Raw genomic sequence first — 20,098 nt, 5'->3', positions numbered from 1 at the left:
TAACCAATTCTAAATTTTGACATACAGCAGCAGAAGCTTGTTAATGGTAACAGCAAATAGTCCACTGGAATAGCAGGTGTGGTGGCGAGTACCAGACTTTGCCAATGACAAACAGGAAATTACGTAACTGCTGTGGATAACCAATTAAGCAACCCAGGAATGTAAAAGGTATACCAAATGACCAAGTCAACTTCATAATGTTTATTTGTGGGATACTTTTGAACAATCACAGGTTACAGAGCAAACACAACAAAACTAGAACCAAATAAAGAGTAGCAAATATTTTTCACATGACAAACAGTAGAATGCTGGTAAAACGTTATTTTTGTGCTAAATCTCAACCATTTCATTAACATACCAACTGTTGCCTAAATATAAAAAAGTGTGGATAAACTTGTACAGCTGAAAACAGGACATTGGCTAGGGGAAACAGGAATAAATATGATTTAAAAAATTTTGTTTATTCTGACGTTGCCTTGGTAAGGAAAGCAATAAGATCAGCTCGCTCATTCTTCTTCTTAATTCCAGCAAAGATCATTTTTGTACCTAAATGAATTTCATATGGTCATTATAAATAAGTTAAAAAGTTTCAGGTCTTATATCACCATGGTAGATAAAATGTTTGCCCAAAATAACTACACAAACCCAAGTAAAAATGATCTCGTTTTTTAAACAACTTTAATCAGTGCCAGTTGTCTGTCCATTTATGGTTTTCATAGTAATTATGATTTTACTAACCAGGGATGTATTTCTTTGGGTTGGTCAGGTAAACGTCCAAAGTGTCTGGACCCCATGTAATACCTAAAAAAAGTGTATAATTTAAAACACAAAAACATTGTTACACAGTTGCATGATAGTACTATTGATTTTTTAGATGGGTCTTGGTTCAAGTAGTAATTAGAAAAAAGCACTTTTCCAGATTGATTGATTTTGTTTTAATCAAGCATTTACTAAGTAGGTCGCTGGTTCTCTTGGAGGTCACAACCTACATATGCCATATGTTTTAAAAGATTTTGTAATTCAAGTTCTTAGTAAAAACAAACATCTATGTTGGCTACACATGAATTACCAAGTAAATAACTATTTTGAGGTTATGTATAACTTTCCTTAATATATATAATTTTGAATTTAAACCAATAAATAGTGAAAAGAACATGTAACAAAATTGTGACATTCACACCAACTGTAATGTTTGACTAATACAAATTTACACAGTGAGCAACACCAAGTCCAAACTGTTTGTTTTGGAAAACATGACTATACGAACCCTGTCAATAAAACTTCACAAAGTCAGACAAGGGCATCCAGCATATGTGATAATCCCTGCATTTTTTAGTCTAGTACAGTGTATCAAGATCTTTGTATTTACCCTTTCAAATAAATTACAGTTCCTAATGAATGTGTAATATTAAAAAATACATTCACATATACCTTTGGATTTGTTGGCATTGGTGTAATCAAAGTTCTCAGCCTGACCAGTTTGCCGGCCAATTAATCCATTCAGATTGGGGCCTAATAAAACAGGAAATAAAAGTAAACACCTATTCCAAACCATTACCAACAAAAAAACCTACCAGTTTTGTGACCACCACCCTTGTTATAGGTGTGGCATTGAGCGCATTTTTGCACGAAAATCTTCTTTCCTTTTTCGAAATCACCACCTTTGCCCATATTTATTTATTTATTATAGAATTGTAACAAACAAAAAACTTTCAGTAAAACTTAAATCTGTTGAAAAGACAAAGAAATATTGCCAAAGTTACAAACAAACTAAGTTCATTGTGACTCACTGCAGTCATTATTGTCTAACAATAGTTACAATACACTAAATTGACTAGCCTATTTCCAAAAACGAATGGCTAAGTTGTTTCAAGAAAACCGCTCAGCTAAGTTATCTTTCGTTGATTTAAATTTCCCACTAGGCTTTCTTGTTTATATACTGTTCGGTATTTATATAACATGCCATCCTATTTCGCCGTTTTAGATCTTTTCATCACCATACTATGTGTGAAACAGCTGATCTACGTGACATGCCGCTCGCTACTACGCGAAACGACCGCGTTCTCTCACAAGGTCGTGTGATTGCGTAATCGCCACTACGCCGCCGGTCCTTTGTTACGTCATTCGTTACGCTTTGATGCGTTCATATTCGAGATTTGATTACTGTTGTCTGGCTAAGATTTCTGAAAACAAACAAAATCTTTCATCCCCCTCGCGAAAAGCATAGCTAAACAATTTTCCAGCATTTTATCTGTTCGTTTCCTTCCTAAGGTTTGTATTGTACTACGATTGCGAGGTGATTGCATCAGACTGACGACGTCACATGGTTGTTACGTAATAGGTTTGGAAATATGTTTTTTTTCATGGGGTTAACTTTGCGAATTTCGGAATTTGCCTGCATAATGTCAAACGCTGTTTTCACCGACCCTGTATAGTGGTTCTAAAACTGTGTACGGCCACTAAGCAACTAGTTGAACTTAAAACGTCCTTGATATATATGGGCATGCGGTGTGTCGCCTAGGCGGGGATCAATAAAATATAAAGGCCTTCCATGCTTAATCATCGCTGGTAAATGTAAACTTAATCCTGCTAAGCAATACCACACCAGTAAAAAACCGACAAAAAGATCGTTGCTCTTGAAATGTTTTACGTTGCAATTTTGTTTCTGGGTCTGTGCCTCCGTCCAGGATCGCCCGTGTATATGTCACAAACAACTCATATATGCTACGTCAGAAAATGCGTAGGCTACCGTCCTGGTTTGGCTTGTTTAATTGTATCAGGCGAAACAAGCAAAACTGTCCGGTCTGAATTAAATTCAAGTTCATCAATCAGGATTTCCAAAAGACCTGTGTCCTAGGTAAAGATCTAGTAGCCTACGCCTAGATTCTATAGGTAGGCTATATTGGCCTATAATATAATCTCTTTGGTTCAAAAGGCTACAAACAAAGGCTCTAAATAGGTTAACTACGGAAAAAATTATCCTGATTCGGGGGTAACTACAGGAAAGTATAGTCTTGAAATTCCTCAAATAAGAAAATTGTTTTATCTGATTTGGTCCATGTAGCCATCACAATGTCACATACAAGCACTCTACCAGAATATACCGTTAGTTTGGACACAAGGCAACAGTTTTGTGCAATTATTGGTAAAAAACGTGGTAGCAATTTTTTTCCAAGACAAGGAATATGCACAAAAAAGGTTATCAAGCTAGCTCTAATTAGACAGTGTGAATTGCTGTGTGCCGTGAAAAATTTTCAGATATATGCCACGACATTTTATAGTAAACATGGGCTACTTCCAGCTATCTTATCGGGTTCTAGGCAATTGATAACAAAACATAGGTACACGTCGCCTTGGTAGGACACCAAAATCAGCATCACCCATTATATTAAAGTTGCATTTTTTTCTTGAAGTTACATAATTTTCCTTGTTTAACATAAAAAGTGTATAGGCTACAGCAAATATAAAACACTATTAGTGTACTGGAAGACAGAAAACATTGCTCAAAGGGTTTGTTTGAAGTCACCGGTGGTTTGTTGCACGAAATAAAACAAAATAATTTATTCCGTATAACTTAGTTACTCACAAATGTATAAACCTTTTTTTTTACTCAGATCATAACAGCAATATGGAATTGTTACGTATATAATGACGAAATAAAACACTTTGAACATTTAGCACTGCGTTTCAGTAGGCTAAAATAGTTTGTAAAGTTAAATACATTTATGTGTTACCAAGCTTATTTTTTGAAAAATAGCCTGCAGGTTTTTTCCTCTGTTTATAACACCGAAAAATTACAAAGAACCCGTCTAACGCAACTGTCTTTAAATTTGACTCTTATGGTCAATTGCCATTCAAGAATGTAAATCAAATGCATTTCGTTTACAATGGTGCTTATAACCCATCTTCGCGAATCTCCAAGAGCGCGTGATTTCAGGGGGACAAAAACCCCGTACCAGGGTTCGTACAGAAAAAGGTATCGTATAAAATTTACTGCCCTAAAGGTATATTCACAAGTGTTTGGAGTCGCACAGGTGTTTTAAAAGACCGCTGTAATGGTCAACGGAAAGTGTAAAAAGTTGCTTTCTAAAAACATGCCGTTTAACACGGGGTTCTGTTGAAGACAATGCGCATTGCAGGGTCGCTTCTCAGTCGAAAATCTTACTCTATACCAGATGAGACATCAAACTTTAGTAAAACTTTTTTTTGTATCTGTTCCTTTACGTTTTCCCTTATGTGTGAGTCAAAACGTAATGTTTCGATTAACTCAGATAGCTTTAATAAACGAATGTATCCAAGTTATTAAACAAGCTTTAAGACTTCTACAGTGACGAAAAGAAAAATATATGCTCCCGTCCGACCTCTCTACCGAATCCAGAAAATTCTGAATAATTGTACCTCAATGTACTCGGCCAAAGTAGGATTCTGAGAAAACAATGGTTAGCTGTTAGCTTTAGCTTTATTGTTGTTTCGTTCGTTAATATGTTAAATGCTGTTAAAACCGTTTTATTTATGTAATATATATTTATACTGTGTGCTGTGAACTGTAGGTGTAAAATATTCAGGTTTACAGTTTTTGCTTAGAACTACAGTTGTAAAAATAGCGTTTTAAGCTGTCTGTGCGCCAGTCTGCAGAACATGGCAGTTCCCGACGAGATCTCGCACGTGCAGGACCTATATGTCCCGCGTGCGCGCGTGCACGGCCCGTAAATTCGCGTGCAAGACCAATTTCAACAGGCGCAAAGCAAGCGATAGAGTTTAAGATAGGACAAAAGCCTTTGATGCGAAATTTCCGCGTGCAACTCCGAAAATTCGGCGTGCAAAATTTTTTTTTTTAAACTAAATCGCGCGTGCAGCTGCCATACTCTGCAGACTGGTCTGTGCGAGTGTAGCTGCCATACTCTGCAGACTGGTCTGTGCGAGTGTAATAAAGCTGCTTTTGAAACGTGTTTTCTGTTTGTTAGTTGTGCCGATAGCCCGATACCAACAGTTGGAACAACTAGATAGTTCACCCTCAAAACCCTCTATTCTGCTACATTCCTTAGTCTGATGCCATTGTAATGTGAATGCCATGTTGTTCTTGTTGCAAATTATTTTACCAAAAAAGTGTAAAAATATTTTATTTTACAAACTTCAATCTGCTTTAATTCCCATCTGCATGTATTGTTAAATATATATATATATATATATATACACACTTGTTTGCTTCCATACACAATTATTGTATTTAGTAAAATAGCCTTGAAAGTTTTGTACTAAACATTTTATGAATTTAGATTTATTTTTTATTTAAAAATGCATTGGGTAATAAATGGACACTAAAATTTGTTAAAAGTATAAACAATGCAGATAGGTTGCTCAATGTTTGTTATTTAAACTTGGTGTGTTCCTTTTTGCTTGGCACATGTACAACCTGTAAAGGTAGGTGTTTCCCAGTGTGCAGAAGATGGCAGTTCCTGATGAGATCTCGCACGTGCAGAACCTATATGTCCCGCATGCGCGCGTGCACGACCCATAAGTTTGCGTGCAAGACCAATTTCAGCAGACGCAAATCAAGTAAAAGAGGTCAACAGAGGTTACACAGCCCAATTAGACGCCTTTGGTGCAAAATTTACGCGTGCAAGCCCAAAAATTGGCGTGCAAAAAATTTTGTTTAAAAAAATCGTGCGTAGTGCGTACAGCTGCCATACTCTGCAGACTGGCACATGAATATAAATGCTGTCAGGCATTGTTGTTGGTTTGGATTCGGCAGTATTCGCACATCAGAATTTTTTTAATGCTGTGTTATCATGTGTCTCAGCATTCAGCTCACACATTTTTATGCCATTTTGTGTTTGTTTTGTTATTTTCAGGTGTTATGTTTTTGACACCAATGTTACAAATCTAATAAGACTTTAAGTTTCCCTTTGTTGGTTTTTCACTGTGCAAGGAGAATGTTTTGATTTTACAACAATGGGTGGAAAATTAAGTACCCCAAATAGCCCCACCAGCTCAAGAAGTGGAACCATTACAGAGCGGGCACCGCCCCCCTCTGGCCTGGCAGGACCAACTTCATCTCGATCAGCATCATTAACAGTTGGTTCAATGAACAGGGCACACCGGCGTCCTTTTTTACATTTCGACCCATCTTTGATAGTAGACAATCCTGAAACTGTGGAAGCTGTTCGATTGGCAAGAGCAAACTCAACTGATGCTGGTTTGAGAATTCCCAGGACAAATTATCGATGGCTTTATGCAAATCATTTACAAGATAGTGACAGTTCACCAGAAGGGGATGCTGGTTCATCGAGGCCACTACCACCAGTTCCTGCTCATTCAAATGTTTCAAGGTCACTGCCACATTATTTCTTCAGCACAGTTCGAGGTGAGCTTCAAAATGTATTTCTTATAAAACTTGGATTGAATGTTGGGGTTTACCAAATTTGCAAAAAAAAACATTTTTAGGCGAAAAACTCTTACTTGTAATGTTGTTTTATACTAAAAAAGCGAAAAATATTACAACCAACAATTAAACCACCCCTCTGCATTTGTGATTTATTTTTCAGTAAGCCAGTAGTGTTGATTTTTGACCCACATGTGGGAAAACAGTGGTGTGAAGGTTCTAAAATGGCTCCCATGTGTTTGTTGAATATATATTTTTAAATAACTGTTTTTTATTTAAAAAGATTCAAAATGTCCCCTTTGTGGAAAGATGATTCCTGCTGAAGATGTTGAGGTTCATTTTGTGATGTGTTTGACAAAACCAAGGGTCACATACAATGGTAAGACATAAAACTGGCCAGACATGGTGATTTTACAGCCAGGGGCATCATGCAGTAGTAAAATTTCTTATTTCATGGGCATAACCAATTTAGCTTCAATTACTTTTTGTGTTTGGTCTACTTCGTGGCTAGTGCACATCATGATTTTGGCACTTGTTTCTGTAAAAGCTGTATTAATAGGCACACCGCGCATATATACATATTTAAATGTTGTGAATGTATTTTGGTATTTTTTTCTTATTAGAACAACAATGATGAAAATGTGTAGGAACATCTGGCTTGTTGTACCACAATACATGGTTCTAATTAGATATATGCAAAGAGACAGCATGAAATAAAAATGTTTTAAAGCTCTATAATGTAATCTATCTGTCTTTCCAAGCACATGGAAAAGATGGACAGATAAAAGATAAATAAATAAGAGTATACTTGACCAGTGTTTTTTTAAGGTGTTTTGGGATCTCCAGCGGTTTCCCAAAATTTGGATTTGCAACTACAGTACTATTTTTTGGTATTTAAATGAAACACTTGCGGTCTCTTAAAACTACTTAGCGGTCACCCAAACCAAACCTTAAAAAAACCTGTACTTGACACATGTTATTTGTTTTGATTAAACAACAAGATGGCTCATTGAACGGTTTTAAGTACAAATGTTGCAAAATGAATTATTTAGTAGGTTACCCTAATTTAGGCCTAGGGTGTGAACTACCCTTAGTTTCAGTGTAACTTTCCAGCTGGTTAAAACCTCTTGCAAAATTTTCATTAAATTATGATAAATATATGTTCTGTTATAGATCAACACAAACAAAATCATTTTCTTTTCGATATGTTTAATTTTGCTAAAAATATTAACTAAATATTAACTACTTATTTTTATTTTCTTTGTTATTGTTGGCAAAAAGGTTAAATGTCTAGAAAAACAGTAATAATTGAACACTCTTTAGAAATAAATAGATAACACTGAAAAAGACAAACAAAAGTAAGCAATATATAGACATAGTATTTCACTTGCCTTTTCTGATGCATTTTGTTATGCTTTAATTTTATTTATCCCCATTCTTTTCTCCTAATTATAGAAGATGTCGTTTCAACTGAATCTGGAGAATGTGCAATTTGTTTAGAAGATTTAGAAGAGGGTGAACCGATTGCGCGATTGCCTTGCCTTTGCATCTATCACAAAACGTGAGTATATTGCAAACCACATACACTAAACTTTAGGTATATGTCAGTAGTACTGATATGTTTTACAACCTTTAAATCAAACTTGATATGATGTGCTTACCTGCTAACATTTGGAAAAAGGGTTTTAAAGTTGCTGTATTCTCATTGGAAACAGTAACATGTTGAACTTAGTAAAAGTGGCATTTTTAACTTTCAAAGAACTAACAGTACAATTAAATTGCAGCTGTATTGATCAATGGTTTTTGAAGAGCCAAACCTGCCCTGAGCACCCTCCAGATTAAGGTTGGAAGTTTGTTAATGTTGGCTATTGAAATAAGACATTACCTTTAAAAAAACACAGCAATGACAATTATTGTTGACATTGTGTTTCTTCACATGGCTTTATGCGTTGTGTCAGATATATCCATATTTACATGTAATAGGCATGTTAAGCCATGCAATTACTCACTTAACAGGAGTGATAAAACCAATTGTCAGTTGTCGATTCAGGCATTAATTTCGGGCTTCACATGAATAATTTATTGTGGCAGAATGAAGCTACTTTGCTCCAATGAGAAATAAACATTTCAGGAACAGAAATAATCATCTATTGATTGCACCCTAAGTCTGTGATCAACTTGTGTAATTGCAGCGTTGACAGCTTATTGGTAATAGTGTAGGAAGAAAAATCAGACTGAAATATTGTTTTACCCATACTGCTTTGTCTTGGCTTCAAACTATTGATAATGATCTCATTAAACAATGCTTTGTGTTGCTATTAATAGTGTAAATGTTAATTAGCATTTGTCTAAGACACACCATTAAAGGTTGCATAGAATTGAAATAATTCAATAAGTCTATTTAATGTTATCCTTAAATAACTGCAATCTAAAGCTAGTGCATTTATTTGCAGCATGGAAAACTTCCTAAATAGAATACATCCTGCCACTGTGAAAAAATAGACAATGGACTTGTTTGAGCATTGGATTATATGCTAGGGTTTATATAATCACTTTGAAACTGGTGTGATGTTAAAATGGCATAACATAGTGTTTTGAATACATCCACTGTTTAAAATTGATGTTTTACAATAGTTTAGATGTTTAACTGTAACATAGTAGTGTAGCAGCTAATCTACAGTTTTGCAATTTGATAATCAAAATAGTTGTTGTTTAAAGTCAATAAAAATGATTCACTGAGGTTTGAGGTGATTAAAACTGTTTAACCGAATATGCTGATGAGTGATGTATTTTTAATGCACAAAATCATCGCATAATGTTTCCCAAGATTAATTTGTATACTTTTGGTTTCCATTTCTTATTAAAATGCTAAAGTGATGAGTATACATTTTGATTTCAAGATATTGATTTTCATTTGTTTCAACCCTATTTCACTGCAATGTAAATGTTGAATGATTTTCGTCCGTTGTGAATTGTAACACCATTGCTTTTTCAGTTATTGCATTTTCAAAAATGAGGTCTGTTTATGAAATGCTCATTTACTTGTAAATGTGTTATGTGGTCATTCTCACAAAATAACATTGATTTGTCCTGTGTTAAATGTTCCCATTTTAAAATTATGCCAACTGCAGCAATTCGTCCAAAGTTCAAAAATTATGACAATTACTAAATGTGTTGTATTTTTGAAAAGCCATTAATAACTTGAGATAATGTTGTTGCAGAGATCATAAGCTAACGTCTATTTAATCCTTACACTACTTTGCTATTAAATTAATCTCTATTTACATACCAGTTCTAAGTTTGTAATAGCCCAGTAAATCCCTCAGATATGCATTGAATTTGAAATATTACATATGCAAAAGTAATTATATATTGTAAAAGTAAACAAATGTTAAAGTTTTTTTTCAGCAATATCCATGATTCTGGCTACAAAAGATGACAATGGGTAGTAAATGTTTTTTAAATGTAACAGCACATAATGCCAGGAACAAAATAATTGTAATTGCAACAAAGCTTTTTACAGTTTCTCTATTCTTTCTGACAAACTATTTTTATTTAAAACTTTTGTTTTGTTGATGTTTTTGCATTCACATGTGTCCTATTTTTTGACCAATTGTTGAACTGTATTATGTTTCACACAGTCTTTCTTATTACATTGATCTCATTTTTTTTCTGTTTTTCACTGATTTGATGTGTTTGACAGCCCAGTCATATTAATATTTGCCTGTTTTTGTGAAACTAGCAATTTTGTGATGCCAAAACGAAACACAAAGTTGTTCACAATTTTGTTCTATGGTTGTCTTTTCACACTGTTTTAGATTTTAATTGTCAACCAGCATGATTTTGCAGTTTTAGATTAGGCGAAGCATTGAAATAATGTTTTGTGCACAATGCAAATAAAAATGTTTGTGCCAAACTTAAGTGATTGCTTTGAAGCAATTCACAAACAATGGCATACACCACAATGCTTATAATGTTCAGCTTTCATGTAAACAATGTGTTATTTTGTTATACTTGCCTGACAATGTATACATGAACTTTATAACGGCTGTATTTTTTTCAGTCTATTTAAAGCAAACTTCCCCATTCAAAGTTTTGATACAATTGTTTAGTTTTAAAGCGCACCTATTTCAAAATTCACTCACACTATATTATCACTTGTACCAAATTATTGCAAAACAAATTTCTTCTAATGCAATCAACTTCTGCATGTTATTGTATTTACAAAAGCGTCTTTACTAAACTTGAGCCATTTTTTTCTCTATTGTATACTTATAGCAGGAAAAGACAGCAGGCTTCAGGTGTTTGTGTTAACATTTCTCCACCTTCTTTTTGTGTTGTTCTTTTGACTGTTTCTTGATCTTTTCTGTTGATGTGCTTGGACTCGTTTGCCAAATAGGGAAACAGCTTGTGTAAATAAAAACTTGAAAGTTCAGTCTAATGTTGTCTTTAGATCAGGGGTGGGCAACATACGGCCCGCGGGCCGGATCCGGCCCGCGACGGGATTTTGAGCGGCCCGCGGACAGTTTCCGGTCTTACATGATAATGTGGCCCGCGGCCACAGTCTGCCGCAATCCCCCATTACTTGCTTACTACGTCAAATTACAGTTGTAACGCTCCCCAATAGCAAAAAAAACCATTGCACCATACGTCCATTGTTACGACATAACTACCAACCTTGTGTGTGTCCTACTTTAACGGTTTTCTTTGTTTCCACACGTATAGCCTAGTTCAGGGATGGGGAACCTGCGGCCTAAAGGCCACATGCGGCCTTTTAGGGCACTAAGTGCGGCTTTCGATGACAAAATACATTTTTAAGATGTTGATATAACCGACTGCACCAGGCGCTGAAAAAAAAATAGACAGAAACGTATTTTTGACTTTATTGCAGATTATTTTTTGATTAGTTCCAGGGCAGCGGTTTTCAAACAAGACCCATGTGGTCCCATAGTGGTACATCAAGCGATTTCCATAGTTAGGACTACCAAAAACTCCAGGTTCAGCAATTTCTAGGTTAAATAAATCTTGAATGTTGTAGTGAAGATGAAAATGTAGTGAGGAATTTTAATTAGCTGGGACCGTAAGTCCTACAAACTACGAGGAAATAGCAAAACGACCATTCTGTAAGTCAAAAAGTTTGAACATCACTGCCCTTGGCCTGGAAAATAGTCTATGCGGCCTACACGAGTGTCGATAAATCGTTTGGTAGCCTTTATAAACAAAAAGGTTCCCCACCCCTGGTTTAGGTGGTCAAAAATCCGTTTTAAATCACTGGATAAATACGCGATTAATGTATCGATTCAGGAATCCGGCCCGCCAAGTACTTCATTTTCCCATATCAGGCCCGCCAACTGGAGAAGTTGCCCGCCCCTGCTTTAGATGAACAAACCAATTTAAAAATGCATGTAGTTGGGTTTCACTATTTTAATAAATGCAGGTGCTTGGTTTAGGTGATTCTGTTTCGTTTTTTTTTTGTAGTAGTTTCCTGTAATGGTTTCAGGTTTCAGTATGTAATATCTCTGGTGCCATAGCGGATTGCTTTATTTCTTCTGAGCAATGGATCCAGATAACAATGGTAAATAATGGAAGCTATACGTCGCAACTCAATGAATGTTCTGTCAGTCAAAACTTATTTTTCTAATATCACATTGTGATAAAATCGGGTGAATCGACAGCCGAGAAAAGTAATAACCGAAAAAACAGCCCATGTCGATGAAGGAACTATCCGCATAGAAATAAAAATAAGCGAAATATTTGTCTTGGTTCACTGCACAATCGACCGGGACTATTTAGTTGTAAACCTTGGCAGTGGAACTGGAGAAAGAGTTTTCTGTTTTAATAACATTGTTTATTGATTTGTACCAAGTCTTTTGAACAGTTTATGTGAAAACAAACTTTTAATACGATGGGTGATTCAAGAAAAGGAAAACCGAATCGTGTTTGGGTCGATGGATGGTAAGCAGAAATGTTAACTTCGTATATCGTTAAACGTTTTTTACTGTTTGTAAAAAGTTTGCTTTATGTAAGTTCATGAGTACAAGGATCAATTCGTATATTTCAGCTTTGACATGGTCCACTTTGGCCATGCAAACTTTTTGCGCCAAGCCAAGGAGCTTGGAGACTACCTCATTGTTGGAGTTCATTCTGATGGTAAGTTTTACAAAATTTAACAATAAGTTAAATTAACAATACATTTTTTACATAGTTACACAAATGTGTAAACTGCAGTGGTTCCATAATGCATATTTGTTTGTTGTTCAGCCGAAATAGAAAAACACAAAGGTCCACCAGTGTTCAATCAAGAGGAGCGATATAGCATGATCCGGGCCATTAAATGGGTAGATGAGGTGGTGGAGGATGCTCCGTATGTGACAACGCTAGAAACACTGGAAAAGTACAACTGTGATTTTGGTGTCCATGGAAGTAAGTATCACACAGAATGGTGCGGAAAATGTGTGACAACCTACCTATATGCATGGTTGTCATTTGAGAAATAATTAAATTTCTTAAAATTGGGTGAATTTAATACAGTTTTGCATTGGGCGGCAGTATTTTAAACAGTTTTTAAAACATAAAGTTTTGATGTATCGACTGCTGTACATTCTCTACAGCCCCACATATTCCCAAAGTTTGGTAAATATTAAACAATGCCTGAACTGCATTATATTTGTACACTGATTACAACAGGCCACTACAGTATTTGTCATTGCAGGTTATAGCCCAACCAGTTACCTATCTAAAAACCTATTACCGTATTTTACGGACCATAAGGCACAATTTAAATCCTTGTTTTTCCTCATAAATTGATCGTGCGCCTTATAAGCCGGTGCGCCTAATGTATGGATCAAGTAGGCCTAGTGCTTTATTGCCTACACTCAAAACCAGCACCGATACTATGCTATTATTATAAAAATAAACCATACAGTAACCCATACTCCTTAAAATACGTTGCGTTCTATCGCCCAGTCCGCCTTATGTATGAACAAATAACTAATCAAAGCAATTTATTGACAGTGCGCCTTATAATCGGGTGCGCTTTATGGGCCGTAAAATACGGTAATAAAAAATATATTTTGTTAAGATGATATAACTCTGACTGCAGATGGCACCGACACATATCATATAATCAAAAATGCTGGAAAATACAGGTCAGTTTTTTATCATTTCTTGCATTGCAAATCTGTGTTTGGAAATTGGTTGCCACCAATCATGTGCTTGCATCTTAAGTTATGCCATAAATATTTTGTGCTTACCATAGACTTGTTTAGCTTTTACTGCTCTGCTGTTTTATTTGGTGCATTGTAAAAAGCAATTATTGGGTGCTTTGTAAAAGAAAAAAAAGTGGTTGGGTATGCTGTAAAGTCATTGATATTGAGTGCTGGCGTAGCAATAAAATGTAGGAATTTTTGGTGTTTATTTCAGGCCTTGAGCAAACCTGTAATTTATCAGTTATATATGTTGGCTCCCGCTTCCACATTTTTTGTGTAAGATATTTTTTAAAACCTAAAGGCATATTTACATCTGATACAGAATAACATAGCTAAATTTGACAAATCTTTCACTACAACGAATTCAAATAGGATACCAACTCCAACCTTTTCTTAACAATGTTGACTTGAATGAGGCTTTGTGCTTGTAGTGATAAGTCGGGTGAAGTGGGGCATATCTTTCAAAACAAATGTACAATTTGCAAGAAACACAGCTAAAACTTTTTAGCAGATGAGGCAAGGGTTAAAAAGTGACAACATTTTTTTGTCACCAGAGAAAAAAGTACTATAAAATTAGTATTTTTGTGAAATGAATGATAAATAAGAGTATATAATTTAAAACAAAACAAATAATAATGTATTTAAAAAAAATTATAAAAGGTATGCATAGGCGCAGATGTTTGGTTGGTAATAATGTACTCTATAAATAAAATATAAAACTAACATTTCACCTTTGCATAAAATGGAAATGTAACATGTATTTTTTTGAAATATAAGTATTTAATGACCTGTATTCTATTAGCCAAACTGATTATGTTTGCAACTTGTTTTGATGAAGTTAACTGTTGACACAACTAGATCTGGCATAAGTAGGTCAAATTCACTTGGGCCACCTATTTGGTTTAAACATGCTGTGGAACCTTGTAAACAGGCCTTAACACATAATCCAAAGAATTGAAGGCTTATGGACCAGTACTCTTTGGCATTAAAATTTCTGTACTGAAAAATTAACATCTGTAAAGATTTTATTTTATTTTGCAGAGAGGTTAATCGTACACAGGGGGTTTCAACAACTGATATTGTTGGAAGGTAAAGTTTTGATAAACTTTTGACAGTTTGTTACATTTTTTAAATTGTCTAAATTTGTGGTGGTACTGATGTTTTTTATAATTTGTTAGTTTAACAAGAACATTTAGCATATATGAAACCTGCAAAATATTTAATGACAAAATATGCAACAATTTTTTGCAGAATGTTGCTTCTAACCAAAGAGCATCACAAGCGTCAGGTAACATATACTGCTGAAATTGTTTTTACTAGAATTTATGTATATATATATTATTTTAAGTAATGTTTGTGGTGTCGATTTTCAATTTCTGAAGTGGTAAAATAATACATTTTACTATGTCAAGTAACATTTTACCTACTGCCAGAAAAAGTTTATTTTTTAATAATTTTAACTTTAAAACAACTTGGTGTTGAAAAAAGTATACAGAAAAGAATTAATTATACATAGGGTGAAGATGTACCAGATGAGGCACAAATGCAGAACATTCAAAAGGTAAAATTTGAAATTTGTTTTTTATTTTTGCAATTTAACATTAGTGGTTAATTAATTTAGATAAATGAGTAAAGACTGGTGTGTCTTGTTACCTAGTAAAAATTTTATCACACTTTGAAAACTTTGTAGTGCTTAAATTTCTCATGTGCTGCAAGCAAAACTTCATTTGTCGCATCATTGACAAACTATCTTTACTCGTGTACAGCTGCTTATGTGCAACATGAGTGTGCTCACATGCATCAGCTTTAAAAATCTGTCTTTTTAATCTATAGCCTGTAAGTTTGGTCGTGCTACTAGATAGTAAGTTTGCTTGTAAAGTTTTGTTGATGTTGTTTCTGAGCCGAAATGCTTCTCTCGGTTGTCTTCTCAATTCAAGCTTGTTGCTTGCAAAAAATGAAAAAAAAGGCTTGAATAGGTTTATTTTCCTGGGCACCAGAAAATGATGAAAAATTTGCATGTGACCCTGTAAAATAATAATTCCAAAACAAAATTTTTCATACAAATGCAGAACATTTCTTTTGTCAGCAATTATTTAGTTGTAAAATCTCAAAAATTACAAGCCAAGCTATATATTTAATTTTTTGCATGTAAAAAGCAGTGTGTCTGTATGACTTGCTAAATACATTTTTGCACTATCCTGAAAAATGGCCCAAATCAAGCAAAAATTATGATGTTGTGTCAATGTGTGATTGTTTGTTTTAGAGTATGATTTTCTAGCACCATAGTACAAGAGAATAAAACAATAACCTAGGATTTCTTCCAGGGATCGAGTCCACACAGTCCCTGGACTGGTGTTTCCCAGTTTCTTGCAACAACCCAAAAAATTGTGCAATTTTCCAGTGGAAAACAACCTAAAGTAAAGTATTTGCTTTTTTTAAGGGCTTTAATTACGATTTTTTAAATATGTAGTACCCAAAATGCTGAGATCAATATGTTTATTGCCACAAAATGTCTGTAATGTTTTGGCATATGTCTATTTTATTGTAAAACATTTTGTACTTATTAGAATGTGTTTTTTTGTAATTTGGTGTAAAGTAATATTTCAATTTTAATTATGGCCAAAAAAAGCATTTGTTTCAATTTGTACTTTGATTGTGCCACATATTAGCATTCTATTTATTATTGCAATGTTTTGTTGTCACAGGCAGGAGACAAGATTGTTTATGTCACTGGAGCCTTTGACTGCTTTCGTATCCTTTACATATGCTATTAACACTAAACATATGTGTGTAAGGTTGCCTAAAAGGGCCTTGGCATAACCTTGAGATTGAGAATACCCACTGAACTTTGTACTGTGGAAATTGTGCAACAAGGTAATGAGAGGTCTATAATTGTTTGACCTCTCAGACTTTGTTCACCTTTCTACCAAATGTTTACATAAACAGTTAAATGCCATATTTGGATAAGTGTACAACTGTGCACGTCATAGTGTATGCCACATGTTAATGCTCCCTACTGTGAAATATCATGATATTTTAATGCAGAGTACAAGATATTGAAATGAATTCATCATGCTTGTTTTTCTGTCCATCAGCAGTTTGTTCTTCTTTTGGTATTAGTTTAAATGATCCTGCCATACATTACAAATGACCTAACCAACTTAATATAAACATCCAATCTTGTATCACCTTTCGAAAAGATGTTCTTAGTATGTAATAAACTAATGATTTTAGTAGATCAAATTCAAAATAATTTCTGTATTTTGTAAAGAATAATATTACAGGCCCTTAACAGTGGTTGTTTTTAAGACATCGGCCATCTGAAGTTTTTAGAAAAAGCATCACAATTTGGTGATTTCGTAATTGTTGGTCTACACACAGATGGGGTAAGTAAATAAATTCCTTTCAAAAATTCAACTTGAAAAAATGAAGTGGTGTCTAATGTTTCAGACTAGTACTTTTTGTTAATCAGACATGTCACATTTAGGTTTACTTATTTTAAAATTTTAATATGACTGTGTAAAAAGTTAAAAAACATCGTTATGTTTTAGGAAGTAAACCGGTATTGTGGAAGCAACTATCCAATTATGAATGTTCATGAGCGAGTGCTTAGTGTTCTTGCATGCAAGGTAAAACAAAGTGTAATTGCAGCATTGGGGATTTAGAAAATTGCACAGGCAATTTGCCAAGCTTTTTCTTTTGGATGTCTGAAATAGATTTTGAAATTTTTATAGGACAGAAATTCATTCTGTGATAAATGTGAATTTCCAACTAACCATAATCATATGTAATGTTTCGTTTCCTATCAACCTACTTTTATTCATTTTGCCTATTGCAAGTACGATCTTGTTTATTTTTTTCAGTATGTTCATGAAGTGGTTATTGGTGCACCTTTTACTGTGTCAGCTGAAATGATGGACTACTTTAAGGTTTGTTATCTGCCACTTGATCTGTCAATATTTGCTAAGCCAGGTGTGATAATCTATGGTCGTAAATGCTGATGGCGCTAAAAAGCAACTGTGGTATAGAATTAGAGCCAGATATAAAAGCCCTTAAAAAGCATATATATAGTTCATATTTTTCCCTAAATCATGTGCACTATAACTTGTTCACATTGAAATGATTTATATGTTGATGCAGTGAAAGAATTCAAAACAAGTAAATTTCACTTTGATTAAGATACAACTTGGAGTAATTACGTGTGTGTATTCATTTTTTCAGGTGGATGTGGTTGTCCATGGCAACAGCCAGGTTTTCTCTGATGCTCATGGCAATGATCCATATGATGTTCCGAAAAAAGCTAGTGAGAAACTTGTTTAATTTGATTGGACAGGTTTTAAAGCCAAATGTTTTTTTAGCAATCTTTATATTTGTGGTTTCATAAATTAGCTAGTGTAGTCAAGAAGAACTGTTGGTCTACTCATTCAAACAAGACTTAGGTGGTGCACAGTGATAGAAAAAGTCGCCAGATGTTTTAGAACCACTGGTTTAAAGTGTTTGACATTTTTTAGCTGCTTCCTGTTTACATTTTGCACTGTTTCCTGTCATGTATCTGTGGATAAAGTGCCCTTTTTTGTTTTTAAGGCAAGTTTAAACTAATCGACAGTGGGAACTACATGACAACAGCAAAACTTGTTGACCGAATTATCGAACATAGGTTTGTATCTGTTATCAAGCAAAGTAATGTTATAATGTGTGTGTTACCAGAAAGTGAGCTGTAAACTATTAGATTTTTCATGTTTAAAGAGGTATTATAGATCCCTCCAAACATTTTTTTTTCTTTTTAAACCCAAAAACCTTATTCTCCAACATATTATTTTGTAAAGATGCTTAGCCTTAGTGCAAGAATGTTACATTTTGAATCCATAAACACCTAATATGTTTGAATCCGTAAAAAACATAACTTGGTAATTTGGGGCATATCCAAGCACTGTATTATACACTGACATTAAATTATTTATTGTGTTTTTTTTAGAAAACTTTATATCGCAAGAAATAAGAAAAAAGAAGCAAAAGAGCTAAAAGCATATGAAGCATTTCGTAAAAGTCAACAACACATAAATGGTCAATGTGGTGACAGTTGAAGTTCAACTATGCCCTGACACCTTGATTGTTGATCTGGGTTTCGGTGGAAACACTGTTTGGGGAATGTTTTGATGTGCTTTTAACTTTTTCATCAAGCAAGCACTTGTCGTTTGAATAGGAATTTTGTTAATAATCTTCTTAATTTTATAATCGGTACAAGCCATATAACCAATTGAAATGCAAGCATGGTATTTTTGTTTTAACGGTTGACACTTTATAAAAAAAAGTTAATCTTTTGAATATCATATCCAACACAAGATTGTTTTTATGATTTGCCATGTACATCAGGGGTTGTCAAACACTGGGGTTTATTGCTGGGCAAAGCTAAAACAATTCATTTGTGTTTGCAACATAGTCTGGTTGCCCTAGAATGCTATGCAGGGAGTACCATATTGCAGCAAAACATTCCCTGAACTGTTCATAGCACCAAAAGTTTGCCAATCCTGATGTATGTGATATATTGATACCTTGCTGCTTTTATGCATAAAATAATCTTCAATAACTGTTTATATTGTGTACAATTGAGGTTATTGATGCAAAACTACTTAAAAAATGTTGCCACTATAAAAAAAGGTATTATGTTCCCTATTATTTGGTAAACTAAGGTTGTATGTTAAGTATATTTTATTAAAGACTATATTCAATTTATGTATATTTGTTAAATTTATTTTTGTGCAGAAATTTTATTGTGTACTATACATGTTGTCAAATTGATAAGTAAAAAGTGTCTATGCAATGATGCTAAAATATACATTTATTTTTAATTTTTTCCACTTAGAAAACCTAAAAATCTTCAAATGGATTGTACATTTCAAGTTAAGATTGCCATTGTAAGAGATAATGACAGGTTTTTTTCGTTTGGTTTTTCAGAAATTATGAATCATAAACTGTCCCGTCTTAGCTATTGTATTTGTCCTAAAACACAAAGGCTTCAGTGGCTCTAAAAGAGGATTTTACTTTTTAAAATCATTCAAGAAAGTGTGCTAAAAAAAGCCAAATTGTAACATTACAGTATGTAACCAAACAAGAGTTTTATTTCATTATGTGATTGGTTGTGTGGTAAAACTTCTTGTTTTGAATGTCTTAAAAATACTGCTGGGGCATCCATCTGAGGTTGATTTGGAAAAAAATATTTAAACTCTCTGCAATATTTGTTTTGCACCAAGTTTACATAAAACCCAGTTGGGATATCCTTGACCCTACCTCATGAACTAACATTGTATAGCTTCAAATAGGTGGTCTTCTAATGTGACAGCAAATGTATTGTTCGTTTAAAGTGTTAGGTTTTTTTAATTATGTTGAACTAATATGTGAAATTTTGTGGTTCAAAAAGCAGAATACAATTCATCTGTGTCAAAAAAATGTTTAATGAATCTTAACCATTGTTGCAAAAACGAGTTTTGTTGTTCTTTGTGTGTGGAAA

At 34.1% G+C, this 20,098-nt stretch overlaps 3 protein-coding genes across 3 annotated transcripts; 2 read left to right on the top strand and 1 right to left on the bottom strand.

The window, feature by feature from the left end:
* Positions 1-186: 186 nt before the first annotated feature.
* On the bottom strand, positions 187-1,750 carry LOC145209457 (cytochrome c-like). The gene is made up of 4 exons (XM_080079742.1): positions 1,575-1,750; positions 1,432-1,512; positions 739-801; positions 187-546 (listed from the first exon to the last, which is right to left on the bottom strand). The coding sequence occupies exons 1-4, from the start codon at positions 1,669-1,671 to the stop codon at positions 461-463; spliced, it is 327 nt and encodes a 108-aa protein (XP_079935868.1). The 5' UTR covers positions 1,672-1,750; the 3' UTR covers positions 187-460.
* Positions 1,751-5,359: 3,609 nt separating this feature from the next.
* Positions 5,360-10,817, top strand: LOC145209452 (E3 ubiquitin-protein ligase znrf2-like). The gene is made up of 5 exons (XM_080079739.1): positions 5,360-6,364; positions 6,666-6,761; positions 7,838-7,943; positions 8,167-8,225; positions 8,836-10,817. Exons 1-4 carry the CDS (start codon positions 5,953-5,955, stop codon positions 8,222-8,224), a joined length of 672 nt encoding a protein of 223 aa, XP_079935865.1. The 5' UTR covers positions 5,360-5,952; the 3' UTR covers position 8,225; positions 8,836-10,817.
* A 1,087-nt stretch (positions 10,818-11,904) lies between these two features.
* Positions 11,905-20,054, top strand: LOC145209451 (ethanolamine-phosphate cytidylyltransferase-like). The gene is made up of 15 exons (XM_080079738.1): positions 11,905-12,337; positions 12,444-12,532; positions 12,644-12,805; positions 13,464-13,530; positions 14,632-14,679; positions 14,842-14,878; positions 15,107-15,151; positions 15,915-16,007; positions 16,296-16,341; positions 16,900-16,976; positions 17,142-17,219; positions 17,454-17,519; positions 17,812-17,893; positions 18,175-18,247; positions 18,566-20,054. Exons 1-15 carry the CDS (start codon positions 12,288-12,290, stop codon positions 18,672-18,674), a joined length of 1,122 nt encoding a protein of 373 aa, XP_079935864.1. The 5' UTR covers positions 11,905-12,287; the 3' UTR covers positions 18,675-20,054.
* Positions 20,055-20,098: the final 44 nt, after the last annotated feature.

The sequence above is a fragment of the Phallusia mammillata genome, chromosome 1 (genome assembly GCF_965637545.1).
Source record: "Phallusia mammillata chromosome 1, kaPhaMamm4.hap1.1, whole genome shotgun sequence".
Lineage (NCBI taxonomy): Eukaryota > Metazoa > Chordata > Ascidiacea > Phlebobranchia > Ascidiidae > Phallusia > Phallusia mammillata.
Note: the sequence above shows the minus strand (reverse complement) of the source record. Positions and strands in the feature narration are given on the sequence as shown.